The sequence below is a fragment of the Platichthys flesus genome, chromosome 10 (assembly GCF_949316205.1).
Source record: "Platichthys flesus chromosome 10, fPlaFle2.1, whole genome shotgun sequence".
Classification (NCBI taxonomy): Eukaryota; Metazoa; Chordata; class Actinopteri; order Pleuronectiformes; family Pleuronectidae; genus Platichthys; species Platichthys flesus.
In genome coordinates this window covers 3,928,543-3,944,142 of record NC_084954.1, presented here as the reverse complement: position 1 = coordinate 3,944,142, position 15,600 = coordinate 3,928,543, and the positions used below count along the sequence as shown (strand labels likewise).

The following is a 15,600-nucleotide window of genomic DNA, read 5'->3' as shown; positions in this document are numbered from 1 at the left end:
TTGTTGCTGATTATGTGGATGTATTTCACTCTATCCTGTGATCAGCTTGACACTATGAAGTACACAAAGGCACAACCACTCAAATAGAACCTACTTTATTTCAAGGGGGCCTTCATAAATCCCTCAGAAAGTATCTCACAGCTCATGAGAAGAACTAGTGACCTGATATGACAAGCTGTGCTTCGACGAATAGAACTTCCCTTTCTGCATTAATCCTCCCAGTTGATGTATGTAGGAGATATAAGAGATGATGCTATGGTAACACCATTCCCACTCCGGTCCACGTAACCTTGATTCCAATCCAAACTCTTTATGTGTTTTGTTTTTAATAGTTCCGCTATTAAAAATGATGGGAAAAGAAGAAAAAATAATGAAAATCGGTTTTCAAATGAACGACAGCTAATTGGAAATATGTCACACAGCCAAGTATGACTCACAAATATTGTGCAGTCTGAAATTACAGAAGTCAGGAAGATATTGAACAAACATTATCCAGAGTTTCTCTAAAAAAAAATCCTGTTCTGGTACATTTTCCTCATTTATCATCTAAGGGAATGAAGGATTGGTCCCATATGTTTCGTGTTTCTAAGGAGAACTGCTCAATAAAGTGAAAGAACTTAAGAGTGTTTATTTATTTCAGGGTATTTAATAAGGGATGATTCATTGTGCAATGTAGGAGTAAGCTACAACGGAAAATATTTTCTTAAGATGCAGCCGCAGACCAGTGTTCTCATAATCAAATGGACGTCAGTAGTGCATGAAAATAAAGACTCTGCCAAAGGAGTTAAATCAAATTCAGATTGGGACGAGTTCCTCACGCTCTGGGATCACGAGCACAGAACACACCGACCACCAAGTGTCTCAGAACAAGACCCGTCTCCAGGTCAGATTGTGAGTAGGAGTGGTAATCTGTCCACCACTGGTTCACATGAAGGGCATCGCACAGCTCCGACCAAACTCAGATTTTTTTGCACTAAACGTGTTCAGGGATGTCAGCGAAACATGTTCACGCATCGGCAGCAATCGACTCTGAGGTGTCAGCAGCACTGTGAGCAGGGAGAGCGGTGATCAAACGGTGGAATCCACATCCCAGGCAGGTCAAGTGCCGGCTGCTGACACAATATCGCAGACAGAGATAAACGGAGCAGAGGTACTTGTGCATCGGGCTTCGACTCCCAGCAACAGTCCAGAGCTCGTGTATGTGAATCTGTGAGCGGCTCTCTGCAAGCGAGACCCTCCAAGCCACCGGCTCATCGCTCAAACCCAAGCAATTAGTGCAAAGCTCTGCATTGGCCCAACAGCACCGTAAAATTCAATCACGCTGCACCAAATTTCATAAAAATAAACACGTCATCTAAATATCTCTGATTGTTTTCATCAGGATGCATTAAGTGTTCCCTGGGAAATCTGTAAGAATATCAAAAAAGTTCGATCTCACAAACGCCAAAAGGTTTTTTGTTTTCTTTCTTTCTGCCGAGCTTCGAGACAATCAGTTCAAGATGTTTTTTGTGAAATCCTGCTGACAAACAAATAAATAAACCAACCAGCAAACAGCCAGGGGTGTAAACACAACCTCCCTGGCAAACACTCGATGAGACATTCAGATCTGCCTTGTGCACAAACTCCTGGTGCAGCACTCGTCTGTGAGAAACTCCTTCATGTCAACACCTCCGCTCGCTTCGTGCGTTCCCTACCAAAGTCGTCCTGCAAGCTGGTCGCGCCAACGGTTGAGGCCTTGTCCTGAGAACCCTCCAGGTGCGCGCTTCCATTCCTGGCCAGCAGGGAGGCGCTTGTGCTCAGCACGGTCACCTGGGACGGGGTTCTGGATGGCTGACTTTTCACCTGGGAAGTAGAAGGCTGGGAGGCCTGGCTGAGGGCCTCCTGAAGACTGTGGGAGGAGAAGGGAGAAGGGGAGGAAATGAGAAGTGGTGGACGGCGGGGGGGTGGCTAAGGGGGAAGGAGGGCACTGTTGATATACATCATCATCACATGAGGAGGGAGATGAGGTGATTCCACAATAGAGGGGTTTGATGCACACGCTGGTTGCCATGATGGAGCCCCCCCCCCACTCCGTTAAGTGACACTGACTCTAGTCTCCTCATTTCTTACTTCTTTTAATTCTTAGAGATTTAAAAGACATTATGGCTCAATTTCCTTCAGACCTCTACAACAAATCAAATATCTTGTCACGTTCATGTGATTTGTATCATGATTTCTAAAGCCTGACTGATATCGATGATGATACCAATGAGGAGTCAACATTTCAGATATACAGATATAGAAGCTAATATGTATTTTTAAATATTGGCAATGATTCCTGAGATGTGGTTATCAAACCATTTTACAGTTTGCCCATAAAGTTTGTTAAAGACAACTACAAGTAATAAGCAAATACAACCTATTATATATAAAACTTGAACTAAGAAAATATTTGTTTACACTTATGATATGAATGCTAATCTTTTTTGCATTATTTATTCTGTAAAAAAAACAGTTCACATTGGTGCATAACAGCAAACAAACTCTGAAGTGTGTGAAAGGCTCATATCAACTGATAAGGCTCCTCTTGTTTCTATACAGACTGACCTCCACGATGGCAAGAGGCATGGAGGAGAACTGTGACACTGAGAGAAAAAGCCTGTACATGAAATGCCTGATAAGCCTTTTCCAGTTCTTCTAAAAGCTGCACATGGATATAAAGCATTGAAAAGTTACTTAGCTCTTCATGCTTTAGATAAGAACGTGTCCAAAGGAAAAAAGATCTACCCAGAGCACACGGCCTCTTAACTTTTACACGACACTAATCCTCAATGATGCCGATAAATTCCATCCCAACTGGATCAGGGCGTTACGAGGACTCTCGTCATTTCCTTTCCTCTTTAAAAATGATTGTCAGAAGTGTATTTTGAGCGGTGGAACATTGGAAAACCATGTGACGCAGCACGAGGTGTCCAGTGCTCCAATAAAAGGATGAGAATCAGTAAAGAGAGTGAAGGGACGGGGGAGGAGGAAGAGATCACAGGCAGAGGGAGCGTGGTTTTACTTTTTACTTGCTAAACATTTGTTCAGGGCTCAGAATTGGATGTGTGACCGTGTGAGACTCATGCAGGACAGGACGGCACCTTGGGGCCGGAGGGGAATCTGCTGCTGGCAGGTGTACAACAGAAGAGGAGGAGTTATAAAGACCTGAGAGGAACCAGAGACACATCCACAGCACGAGACCAGAGAAACGCACATATCCAGTATTGCCACTTTACACAGCTTAAATACGTTTTTTTTTATAAAACTCCAAGCTGTTTCCTAGTTACAGCACGGTCTCTCTCTAATTAGGCTGCCACCTCAGGAGTGACGGTGCATTTGAGGTTCTCTTCAGCGTGGACCTCATGCCTGTCAGGTCACTGTCCTTTGCAACAGTAGAGATTGAACCAAAGTTAATTTAGGAAAAGGACTAAAAGGCCGAACTGCACTTAATTAAGAATTTACAAATCATTAGAATGATCGAGAAAAAAAAAGGCTTATAAATCGTAATAAATTGATTTCAAAAGAAAAATAAGAAGAAATCTAATGGATCTTTCTCCTTTAAGTTATAATTTTTAACTTGTGCAAAATTGGTGTAGAGAAACAGGCACCAAAAATCAACTGAAAAGCAACTGCGCACTCACAAAATAACAAGAACACAGTAAAACCTATATGTCTGCAGGCCTTTGATTTTTAAAATGATCAATATCCTCTTCATCCCCTCTCTTTGAAAAGTTTGCAAGAGAAGAGCAAAGTAATTTGATAGAGTGTGACGTCTGTCTTACTGGAGGAATCGTGCACGGCCCTGAGAGGAGACACTTTGTCAGACAAGTGGATTAGTGAGTTTCTGAGGACTCCGTTCTTTGATCCATGCCCAGCCCTTGGAAAGGGAAAGAACAAGGTAGACTGATAACAGGATGAAAAGAGGTCTTGAGAAAAGGAGGACCAAAGACATCACATGCAGAGAGGAGAGGAGACAGCCGTCCAGGCACAGCGGACGTTTTGCTTGAGGTCATGCACAGCGGAAGACGCAAACAGGGTTTTGATGAGAGGCGGGAGAGAGCGCCCCCTGGCAGCATGCTCATGCCAGGCGACGCAGCCACAGAAATGACTCCCTGCCCCATGCACGGCGTACCTGAGAGGAGATCCAATGAGAGAGGTGGGTGGGGTGGGGTTACTCCCTGCGTTGTGCCGCCGCCGCACTGCCTGCCGACGAAACGTGCTACGCTCACGGCGAAATATGACCGTCTCCTCGCTCCCTGGGGCTGTTATGGTGAGACACATCATTGGCCAGTCAGCTTGGAACGTTTCCTGTCTATGAGAACTTAATGCGGGGGTAGGATGTGATGATCCCACGTTATGCTCGGGGGTCAGATACATTTCATACACAAGGATACAACGATCACAAAATCTGCTGCTTGAAATTCAAACAAACTTAATGGAGAGTTTCAACCATTAAGAGATAAGACAACATGACTGACAGAAACATGGTGTACCCGTGTTGGTGCATATCATACTCATGCTCTTACAATCAAAACAGAGGATCCCCTAAAGATGGAGTAGCACATTTTGTACAATTATTGTTTTATAACAAGTTGATCTCGGATGAAAGCAAATTGAATCAGCAGCTTTAAAGATGTTCTTATTTGAACACAGGCAACAGGCTTATCTTCTCTAATACCCCCGTTAAATGACAAGTAGCTTAAAATTAATAACTTTACTCTTGTAGACATCAAGCCTTCTTTTCTTGTGATATTGTTCTACAATGGTTACAACTTTATTCTGAAAATCTCAATTTCTTTCCCCCTTTTCCTTGGTCCTAATGTAACAGTGGAAAGAAAATAATAATGCATTGTTCTTCAAACAGATAAAAAGTTGATTTCAGAAGCAAACAAACTGAATCTTGTTCTACTCACTGTACTCAGGGTTTTGCTGCTACAGCCTTACTTGGTCTGATGTGACCTCTGTGGCTGTTATCTAATGTTTCAAACTTTCAAAAGATCTACACAGTCTGCCACTACTGAATACTGACTACATGACTCGTCTCTGACTCTTTTTACGCCACATTACTTATTATAATACCATGGCTGTGACTTGCGGCCACCATGGCTGGTGTGAAGCTGAAGTTACTGTAATGACATAAGCAGCCTGAGGGGGAAGAGCTGCTGGAGTCGGTCCGTGAGCAGAGAGGGGGGGGGGGGGGGGGCATGTCTGCTGGTGAGACACAGTCAAGTTAGTTCTTGTTAAACTATTAAAAGGTTCATGTGTGACAACCTCAAATAGACTATTAGTGGCTGCAAAATGATTTAGCAGGCTGAAGATAGAGTGAGGTAACTCTGTGTGCACGTCAACAAGTGAGACTAAAGTGCAATACTGTCGACTTCAAGTCAAGATAACTAAGATGTGCTAGATTGTTAAGTCCTTCCCCTTCTGTGAATGTGAACGCAGCCTTAAGTTTGACCCAGGTTAATACAGAGAAAAATGGTGCGGGAGCAAGATAGCAGGGATCCAAGGAGAACCCATTACTAATTATGGGACGTTTCAGGAGTTGTCACGTGCACACAGCGTCCTGCCTCTACCACTGTGTATCCAAGGTGGTGTCAACTCTAGATACCCAAGAAGCAATAAGTGTCAAGATCATAAAATATCTTCACAACACACAGAAGCCTCAGTAAAACATTCCACTTATCATCCAGGGAGTTTGACGGATGCAGGGGGGGGGAATGAATGTGTGTATGACACTAATAAGAGAGCTGCTGTTTGTGTTACCTCAGCACAAAGCACACACTGTGCCATCACGCTAATAGTGATCTGTGCAGGGAACACTACGCCTGGGTCAGGACTGTCACTCCATGGAAACTCACCATGGTTACACTGAATAAGTGAGGCAGACAACACTGCTCACACACACACACACACACACACACACACACACACACACACACACACACACACACACACACACACACACACACACACACACACACACACACACACACACACACACACACACACACACACACACACACACACACACACACACACACACGCACACACGCGCACACACGCACACACGCACACACGCACACACGCACACGCACACGCACGCACACAAAGTATTCAGAGTTTACACAAAATTGTCTCAATTTGATCAATTCTATCATTTCTCTCCAGGTTGGGCCAGAGAGCGGCTAATTAGTAAAGTGAGATTATATATGGTTTTAAAGCAAATGAAAGTTCAATACACATTCAAAGCATCATTCAGTTTGTAATTAAACAATCCCAATCTGAACAAACAAACTAATGATTCCTGTCGTCTTTAATTTACCAGATCAACCCTTTAGTTCCTCTGATGAGTCACAGAATGGATCATTATCATATTGAACCAAACTGTCCCTTCGAATGTCGACAGGGTTGAACACAACAATTCCTCTGATTCATGTAACCACACTGACAACACAGAATGTAGACTAGTCATCAAACGCGAGTTGTAAACCGGACAGATTGGGATGTGTGCAGCATGTTGAGGCGCTGTGTGTGGTACGTACCCCGCAGGGAAGCAGCAGAGGCATCCTGAGGCTCGGTGAAAGCCGCCTGGTTGGGCAGACTGTTTCTGGAGCGGGTCACCGACTCCAGCTGGGAGGCCCGACCCAGCAGGGATGCTGCATCGAGGACTTCCCCTTCTTTGGCTTCCAGGTCCGACTTGGAGGTGGTGAGGGGCCGAGGCCCGGCTGGAGCTCCGAGGCGACTGGGATCGTTAAGGCAGGCAGCCGTACCACTGTCCAAACTCAACACTCTGGCGTGCGTTTTGGCACTGCCTGTGCTGGGGGTACGACGTGAGGGGCGCCGCTTCCCTCCGGTTCGAACTCCCGCCTCGGATCCTACCGCAGCTTTTACCGTGGAGGAGGAGGAGGAGGAGGCCGCACCGGCTGCAGTGTGCTTGGCTTTCAGGGCCCTGTAGCGGCCCTCTGGGGAGTGGCAGGAACGGGACGTGGTACTAGATGAGCTGTCTGTGCTTAGGTGGTGGGTGGAGTGGAGACTGGAGGCACAGCTGAGTTCACTCTGATCACTGGAGTCCCCCTCTCCACCCCCAGTAAACACAGCACTACAAGGCTTGGCCATGCCGCGTAAAGACATGTAGTCCCGGTGACGACTGGCATCAAAGCTGCTTGCCCTTTTCTTGCCAGTCCGCCGACGTCCACTGCGCCCTGTCGACAGGGAAGAAGTTCTCTGAACAATATTTTCTGACTGTGGTTGAGCGTCTCCTTTCTCCTGCACCCCCTCTGTGGCAGGTACGTCTGTCGAGCCGTCAGCACAGGTCCTGATGCCAGGCTCTTCCTGGCACCGACCAGGTTCTACCTGCTCGGGGGTTGCAGAGGACGGAGTGTCAGCTGGTCGTTTGGCGGTCAGCTCATTGGCATGAGGGTTTTTATTGGCCTCCCTAGAGGGAAGACTGCTAAGACCTCTAGAGCTAAGACTGCCGAGGCTCGTAGTCCTGCCGTCTGCAGGAGCAGAAACAGCATCTCCTCTATTCCGAAGACGTTCATCCCCTGAAAGTGAGAGCAGGCTCTCCACATGTGTAGAGCTGGTCTGCTCACTGTGAAAACTGCTGATGGTGCTGTTGGTGTCCCTGTCTGTACCACTGCAGTAGCTCTCGGTGGAGCCACTACTGCGAGTACTCAGGCTCCTGAGGCTGTCAGCACTGCGCTCCCCTCCCTGGGACTTTCCTCCCCCCCCAGAGCCTTTCCTACCACCACCTACGTCCACCTGGTACAGTCCTGAGGTACCTTCCCCTGCCTCCCTGGAGGCTGAGCGAGCAACCCTGCATTGTTCTTTGTGCCTGTAGCACTCCATTCCAGAGGTGGAGGGCACAGCTGGGTCCTGTTGGTACATCTGCTCTGCCCCCTCGCCACACACCGCTGACCTGTGTGGCCTGGCAGTCTCCAGCTCACACACAGGGTCAAGTCCACCTCTTCTTGGTGGAGGGTACAAAGCAAAATCTGGTAGACACGGGTCGGGGAAAGCAGAACCCGCCGAGCTAGAGGTCCGAGGCAGCCCCCGAGAACGGAGCTCCTTCCTAAAGGTCTGAGATTGCATGGATGCATGACTGGTCAGCTCCGTGTCACAAGAGGAGTGTGACAAGCTGAAGTGATAAGCAGCAGAGTTGCAGATATCAGCCGTCTCTCTGGACAGCTCTGAAGGACACAGGGAGGTGGACGGCTGCAAGGAGGCGAAGGAGTCGTTTGGGACAAGGCAGTACATCTTGGCATCGGACAGCAGATCTGAATGTACACAAAGGAATGAAACAAATACAGAGGGTGTTGAAATGACACAAACACAAAAAGGCTTTTTGCTTATACGTGAATGTCATGTGTGTTTACCATGATCATGACTGCAGCTCTCAACAAGAGTCAAACTAATGTCATCTGACGTCTTTCCTGCAAAGATAGAAAGAAAGCAATGAGGATAAAAAGGATAAAGAAATATTCTAATATTCTAAAAGTATTAGTTGTGAGAGGCGACTAAAGCTGTAAACCTGAAACCAGCAGGGAGATGTTCTGAACAGATTCCTTGAATGAACAGATGACGTCATGAGATAACATTTGAGATGAGAAGAGGATCATTTATCCTAAAACCCTTCCCGAGTGGTCAGAGTGGTCACACCACATTAGAGTTGATGATGGACGGTCTGACTAGAAAAAGCTAAAGCCCAGCAGGGCCCTGGTCCCATTCTAGACCAATTCCTGTCATCACAACCACCAGCTAATTAGAAAACTCACTGAATTATTCAGATGACGCAGCCACTTCACTCTAACACTACAATGGACCCAAAGCAAAGCTACAAGTTCATCTATTGTCTTCTTCTCAGTGAGCTGCTCTAATAAAGATTTCCTGGAGAACGACTCCCAGGCTGCATCTTTTAGAGTATTACTTGTTTTCCCCCACAGTCAGCAGTGCCTGTCTAGGGCTGCCTTATCTCAACTGTGGAGGTCACAGTAACGCTGAGTCAGACTACATCTCCTGGGCAGCAGGGTGATCATGGTCGAGGTTGTGTTGAAACCAAAAACAGAGAAGACATTACACGGTTGTAAAGAAGACATGGACTAAGTCCAGACAGTGAAAAGAACTGACTCAAGTTTCACAGACACAGGGAAAGGGAAGAAACTACCTTTGGCAACTGTTGCTCTTCCATGGCTGGACGCAATCTGAAATCAGAAAAAAAGATAACACAAGTCAGTGATCATTTGAAAAGAGTTGGTCTCGATGTCAAAAAGAACATTTCTGAAGCTAAATGTTCCTGAAGGAAACTGACACGGTGTGTGATCTTCTAAGAAAACAGCTTCCCAACAGCCGGCGCCACTTCACTGTCATCACAGGGGGAACGTTTTGGCTTCCCTTCCCACTGAGCACACAGCAGCTGAGCAGAGCATGGTGGCTGAGCAGCAACTCAAGGACACGCAGTACAGAGACACAGCTCCCACGAGGATTCAGGGGTTAAATATACCTCTCCGAATAAAATGGATAAATAACTTTGAATAATATAAAAGGAGATAGTTGCTGTCAGCAAACAGCTCTTCCCTCTATGGTCAAATTAAAATCATCTTAAACTTGGATTTTTACTCCTTGAGTTTCCCTTTGCTTGTGTCACAGGAAGCACCGACATGGAGAAGGTTTAAACGTGGTCAGATCTCAGGCTGTGACGCTTGTTTGTGAGACAGATTGAAAACACTGCTCCCTGGAGCGTCGCACACTTGTTTACTGATCATTCCTTGTAACACAAGAAGAACAATGGTGTGAATAAACTAGTGGCACAAACAGATGTAGGTTTTGAATAATTCAGACGTAGTTCAGGTTGAGATGTATTATTATTTTTAAAAGCAAAAACATAAATTAGCTACGTAAAGTCAGTTTTATGTATAAAGCCCTAAAACCTAGAAGCCTTAACCAAAATATGTTTTATATCTTCCTCATGATGGAGCAAAACACATAGCTAGAGATCAAGGGTCAAGATAATTAATGGAAAACACTGCGTTGAAATGGCGAAAATGCTGCTAGTAAACACGGATGCTAACAGTGTTAAAACATTAAAGAAAATCAGCTTTGACAGGGGGTTAAAAGAGGAAGTAAACACAGTTCAATAAGGATCGAGCCACAGGTTAAAGTCGAGTAACACTGGATGTAGATCATGACTTTTGTTTGTTTACAAAGACGTTCCACAGAGCACCTCTGGAGTAGGTTGTTACCTCCATTATTAAATGGTGGCAGTAGAGAGAGACAGGGAGAGGAAGGGAATGACATGAGGTAAATGCTATCAGGTCAACACATTTTGGACACAAAAACACAGAAGGTGACTTTGTAGAGAGAAGATTTACTGTTTGGTTAAATGGGCTTCTTGCTATATTTTATTCTAAATGAAAGAACGAGATTACTTGTAATATATTCAGCTATATTTACCTACTCTGTCTAAAAAAGAAGGATGGGGATGTGGTTGAGTCTCAATCCGGATCATATTATATTCAGCCCAGTTTAGTTTGCAGGCTGCAGCAAACCACTGCTCTGCTTACCTGCTGGTTAGACTCCATCCCGATATAGGAGTTCCTGGAACTGCAGTCCACTGGCGGAGTCTCCTGCCTGATGAACTCTGCCATCTCAATACCCCCTCCAGGGTCCCTGGACACACACACACACACACAAACACACACTTGTATTAGCAGCACAGACACAGTGCATTCACTCCCTCAAATCTGAATTAATAAACGATTGGTTCAGAGCAACATGTGACGTTCATCCTGCTCAGATCGCTGATACTCTCAAGGAAATTCACATCATGAAACTTTATTAAACATAGTTGTATTTTACATCCTTTATATGGAGATTGAAACTCAAGTGAAGGACCAAAAACAGATGTAAGCATCCATTTCGATTTTCTCCCCGAGCCTATATTTAGCCCGGACGTGCTTGTTTAACCAGTTGGTATGTTGAAACAAACGACTTGCCAGGGAATGTGTATAAATCATTTCCTTTGGCCAAAAAAACGTTTCGTAATGGATCAAACCACAACACAAACGGCCCCGAGTAATGCATTACGTCACGAAACTCCGATGAAAGGAGACTGGACCAATAGGACGAGGGGCCAAAAACACCTTGATCGACTCTGCTCTGCTCTACTGTAAACTCAAACAACCTGGAATGTAACTCCAGATGTGTGGGCAAAGCTGCTGCTGTGGTTGAGAGCTCTCATTTTTTCTTGTTGCCTTTCCCCCCAGTGTCCTGCTAAGCGCTCCCGCTGGAATGTGTACATGAGTCACCTCTCCGAGTCCTGGGCAGTAAAACCAAACAACCTCACTGACTTTTGTTCCTTCTGAAAAAGAGTTTAACTATAAAAAAAAAATAAAGAGAGAGAGAGACACTGGTATTCACAGTTGGGGTACAGCCCTGTTTCATACTTTGTGATATGTTACAGTACATGACATGATCAATGTGAATCACTTTTTCAACTTGTATAATTTATCATCAGCTGTCAATGTTGAGATATTGTTAAATTTAGTTCTTTGAAACAGGAGCCAGCTGAGCCCAGCAAAGCAATGAGCCCACTAAACATGACCATCATACAAATGTGCTCATGAATTATCATTATTAAGGTATCATTAGCACATTCACCTTCTACTGATGAGTCTTTTATGAAAAATGGGTCACATATTGAATTATATATATTTGTCCATTAAGAATATTTTAGTCAAATCAAGACAACTAAGCAGAGTTGTCCAATCAGAATATAAATATTTCTCTTTTTAAGTATATTTTTCGCAAGCATTTCTAGCTGATAAATAACTCTAATACAGTGAATAAACTATTTACATATATTTACGCCATGGCAGTAATCCCAATTGCATCAACTGCTCTATAAAAGGAAACTGTTCAGGAAAAAGGTCAAGCAAGTTGTGTCATGTAATGGTCTGAGCTCATATCAATGGGTCTACACACGCACTGGTACGGACACAGTAAACACAGAGATAAAAGACAACAATAGCATCTTGGGCAGAGAGCACACCTACAACACAAAAGGACATTTAATTTGTTGATGTGTTCTGGATCAATGTTTTGTGAGTGGGCTCAGTGTTTGTTTGTTTTTGTGGAGGAAATAAACGAAAGCGAGCAACACGATGTACATTCTTGTCGATCGTTTACAGGAGGTGGTACCGCTTCATGAAGCACAGCGAGAGGCCAGAGAATACTTTGTGGGAAAAGGAAATTCATCTGTAAGTCCTCGAAGATACGCAGTTTGTGTTATGGTGAGAAACCCTGAATGTAAACAATGCTTCTGTTTGCTTAGCAGTGAACAATCTACAGAGAACAGCGTTCAGTGTCGAAGGCAGACGGGGATCTTGTGTCGTATTTTAAAACAATGCTCGACATCAACACTCCTTTAACACATCAACCATATGAAATGTGTTTTAACACGTAAATAACTAAATGCCTTCGACTACATGAAAAGTATGTTTCCATGATCAGACCTGAGGAAAGTGGCTGTCACCATCGTTACAGCTGCTGCTACAGCTCCGCGTGACTTCTCACATCTTGAAGCTTTTTAAAGCAACATATTGATTTTCCTGGTCGCAGCCTGTGTCCTTTGACATTTCACCAGCGGACAGCATGACCTTTGACCTCAGCTCCAGATTAAACCTTTAACTGTTAGATTCCCTTCCGTGACCACGCTCCATGAGATCACTGCTCAGGAAGCACGGTCCTCTCGGAATACCTCATCGTCTCAGCAGCTGAGTCACACGTCTCCAGATATCAGATGCACTATTGGTCTGTGAGACAAGACATGAACTCACCCCGGGCCGTTGCTGTCCTCCCGACGAGTGATGCCTCCATCATTAGCCCCCTCAGTGCCGCCTCTGCTGCCCTGACTCTCCTTGGCCTGGTGTTCCACCACCTCCCCCTCATCCAGGGCATGATGGAGGCGGTAATTCACCGTCTTCAGCAGCAGGAACATGGCAGCGATCACACCACAGTAGATTCCCACGATCACCATGGTCGGCGGCAGGGCCTGGGATCAGACAAAGAAGAGGACATTTGTTTATATACGATATTGTAGAGGGAACAGATTGATGGGTTTATTAGGCTGTAATTCATATTTAGGAAATAGATTGCCTGGTGTCCCAGTTTCAAAAGGCTGTTCTTCTTACTCACTTATTTATCCCAAATGACAACAGGTTGACAGATTAATGTCTCAGTGAAGGACGTTCTCTCACGGGGTTAGATTAATTGTTCCGAGCTGTGAATCTGAGAGTGAACACTCCCACAATTTGAGCTAGGATTGAGTCCAGCTGCCCCCCCACCACAGGATCAGCAGTATAGATAAGGAATGGCAGCTAATTTCTTCAAGCAAGTATGATATCAACCTCTCAAAAGCTTTTATTTGTCATCTAAACTGAGTATTTGGCCGTTTGGGGGAAGACATTTAAAAAAGCTTCATCATTAGCTCGGCTAATGTTTTAATGCTTCAAGGATTAAACAATTAATCACATGAATGAAAACAGCAGCCAGCGGATTAATTGATCATGAGTTAAATCTCTAACCGCTGCCCCGGTGCTTTGCTGGAATCGAACCTGCAGCTTAACACATTATTGCACCAATTATTTAAGCTGCGGATCGGCCGTGTGAGAACTGCTGCCTTCAGATTTTCAGCCTCGCATTTAGAAAGAGGGACAAAGGCTGTCCCCGGGCATCTGTGTGTCCCACAACAAGGTGTCTGAGCTGCTGTGTCTCTCATGTCCTTGAACCCCCCCCCCCCCCCGCATCTGTCTGCAGTTTTTTAAACCTGTGGCTCGACATGAACCACAGACCTGACCGACATAACATATTCCACTCCCGGAATAGAACGGAAACCACAAACCGATATGAAACATCCGACATCCTCCGAATATAGAAGGTGAGTAAATGCTGAGCAGACAATGACATGAGGACATGGACAGAGGTGGCATCTGTGGAGCACATCTGGATTTAGACAGCCGGGCCACAAGTCACATGCAGAGGTGGACTGCCAGTGATCTGTGTGTGTGTGTGTGTGTGTCTGTGTGATTGAAGACCTTTCCAGGCGGTTTAGAGGACAGAAGTAAACACAGAGCTTCTCCTCTAGAGAGCAAACAAACCAAACAAAACCTAAAAAAGCCCCAAGTGACGAATGTAGGGAACAAACTTGGTTCCTCAGTGATGTCTTCAGTCTTCACTTCCGTCCCCCTGCAGCCAGCTGTGCTCCTCCAGCCACAGCTGGCAGCTTCCCCTTCACAAAACTGGTGAAAGCACAAATCACAAGCAACACAAGACGACAACAGAGGAGAGGTGGATGGGGGGGGGGGGGGAGAGAAAGAGAGAATTAACTCAGTGCCCCTGTTAATAGCCCGACCGATTTTAACCGTAAGCACGGGGAATCTCCACATAAGAGCTCCCTGGTCCAATCTAGTTGATTGATGGTGCACTTTTACAATAACAGGCTATTCGAGGGGGGGGGGAGTCTGTTCCCTGCCGAGCACCTGGAGGAGGCGCATCTCCTGGAGAACCGGACCAGCACCGGGTTCTGTTGATGCTGCGTTTCTAAAAGATCGAGTCCCGTTAGTTTACAGAGACGTTTCGCATCGCTCCAGATAATAGACAGAGACGCAGGACCGTTAAGTATCCGGTGGCAGCTAACGGAGCGGACAGTTGGATTGTTGGGGGGGGGGGGGGGGGGAGGATGAGGACAAATAAAGACAGTTAACGACGAATGGAAGATAACGAAGCGATGGAGGAAGAGCGAGGCTCACCATGTAGAGGGTGAAGGGGAAGCATAGCAGGAACAGCCAGGTGTAGAGGTGCAGAGCGTTGACGAATGTGTTCTGGTCCGGGTCGTAGTACCACCCGCCTGTGATCGAAGCCCAGACCCCCTGCCTGAGGATCTGGAGGGTCTGCGACCCCATGGTGGTTCGATCCCCGGCTCCAACGAGAACCGAGCGGGCAACGCGGCCGGGCTGACACGCTCGGCTAGCGGCCGGAGGACGTGACAAACGCCGCTCTGCTCCCAGACACTGGCCTGAAAATCCCCCGTGCAGCCATCTTCTCTGCAGCCAGCCAGCGTTTCCAGTCCTCCAGCAAGGAGACTGCTATCCCACCACGCCCTGCGAGAGGCCGTTTCTTCTTCGCGGCTTCGCCAAACGGTAGCAAGGAAGCGGCGAGAAAATAAAATACCATCGATCATTTATTATGGTGGGGTAAATGTGGGAATTTGGTTTTGTTGAAAGAAGATATGATAAAAAAAAAAAAAAAAATTTCAAATTGTTATTGGCCAAAAAAAGATCCTGTTTTATTTCCCCCAGAAAGATGTTGAACAATATGTAATCCAATTAAAAGGATGTTAAAACTTTGAATATCTTTTAATTATATGATTTATATGTATATATGTAAAAAAAAGATAAAGAATAACATTATGATCCACCCAATTTCATTTGTGTGTCCGTGTCTTTGTGAAAATACATCTTCTCTGAGCGACTGTTCATGCGTTCATTCATTTCGTACATCTACACAACATAAAAGAAACAT

At 45.5% G+C, this 15,600-nt stretch overlaps 1 protein-coding gene across 7 annotated transcripts in view; it reads right to left on the bottom strand.

Moving 5' to 3' along the window:
* pcnx1 (pecanex 1) overlaps positions 1–15,318 on the bottom strand; it is a 32,568-nt gene extending 17,250 nt beyond the window's left edge. For 3 of the 7 annotated variants that reach the window (XM_062397124.1, XM_062397125.1, XM_062397126.1), the window contains exons 1-8: positions 14,829–15,318; positions 12,858–13,072; positions 10,584–10,689; positions 9,188–9,224; positions 8,400–8,456; positions 6,567–8,300; positions 4,154–4,283; positions 1,695–1,888 (exon numbers count right to left, since the gene is read on the bottom strand). In XM_062397124.1, coding sequence (XP_062253108.1) covers positions 1,695–1,888; positions 4,154–4,283; positions 6,567–8,300; positions 8,400–8,456; positions 9,188–9,224; positions 10,584–10,689; positions 12,858–13,072; positions 14,829–14,981 — 2,626 coding nt within the window. In that variant the 5' untranslated portion in view covers positions 14,982–15,318. The remainder of the gene's footprint in view (positions 1–1,694; positions 1,889–4,153; positions 4,284–6,566; positions 8,301–8,399; positions 8,457–9,187; positions 9,225–10,583; positions 10,690–12,857; positions 13,073–14,828) is intronic. The other 4 variants (XM_062397120.1, XM_062397121.1, XM_062397122.1 and 1 more) reach the window with 2 other exon arrangements.
* Positions 15,319–15,600: the final 282 nt, after the last annotated feature.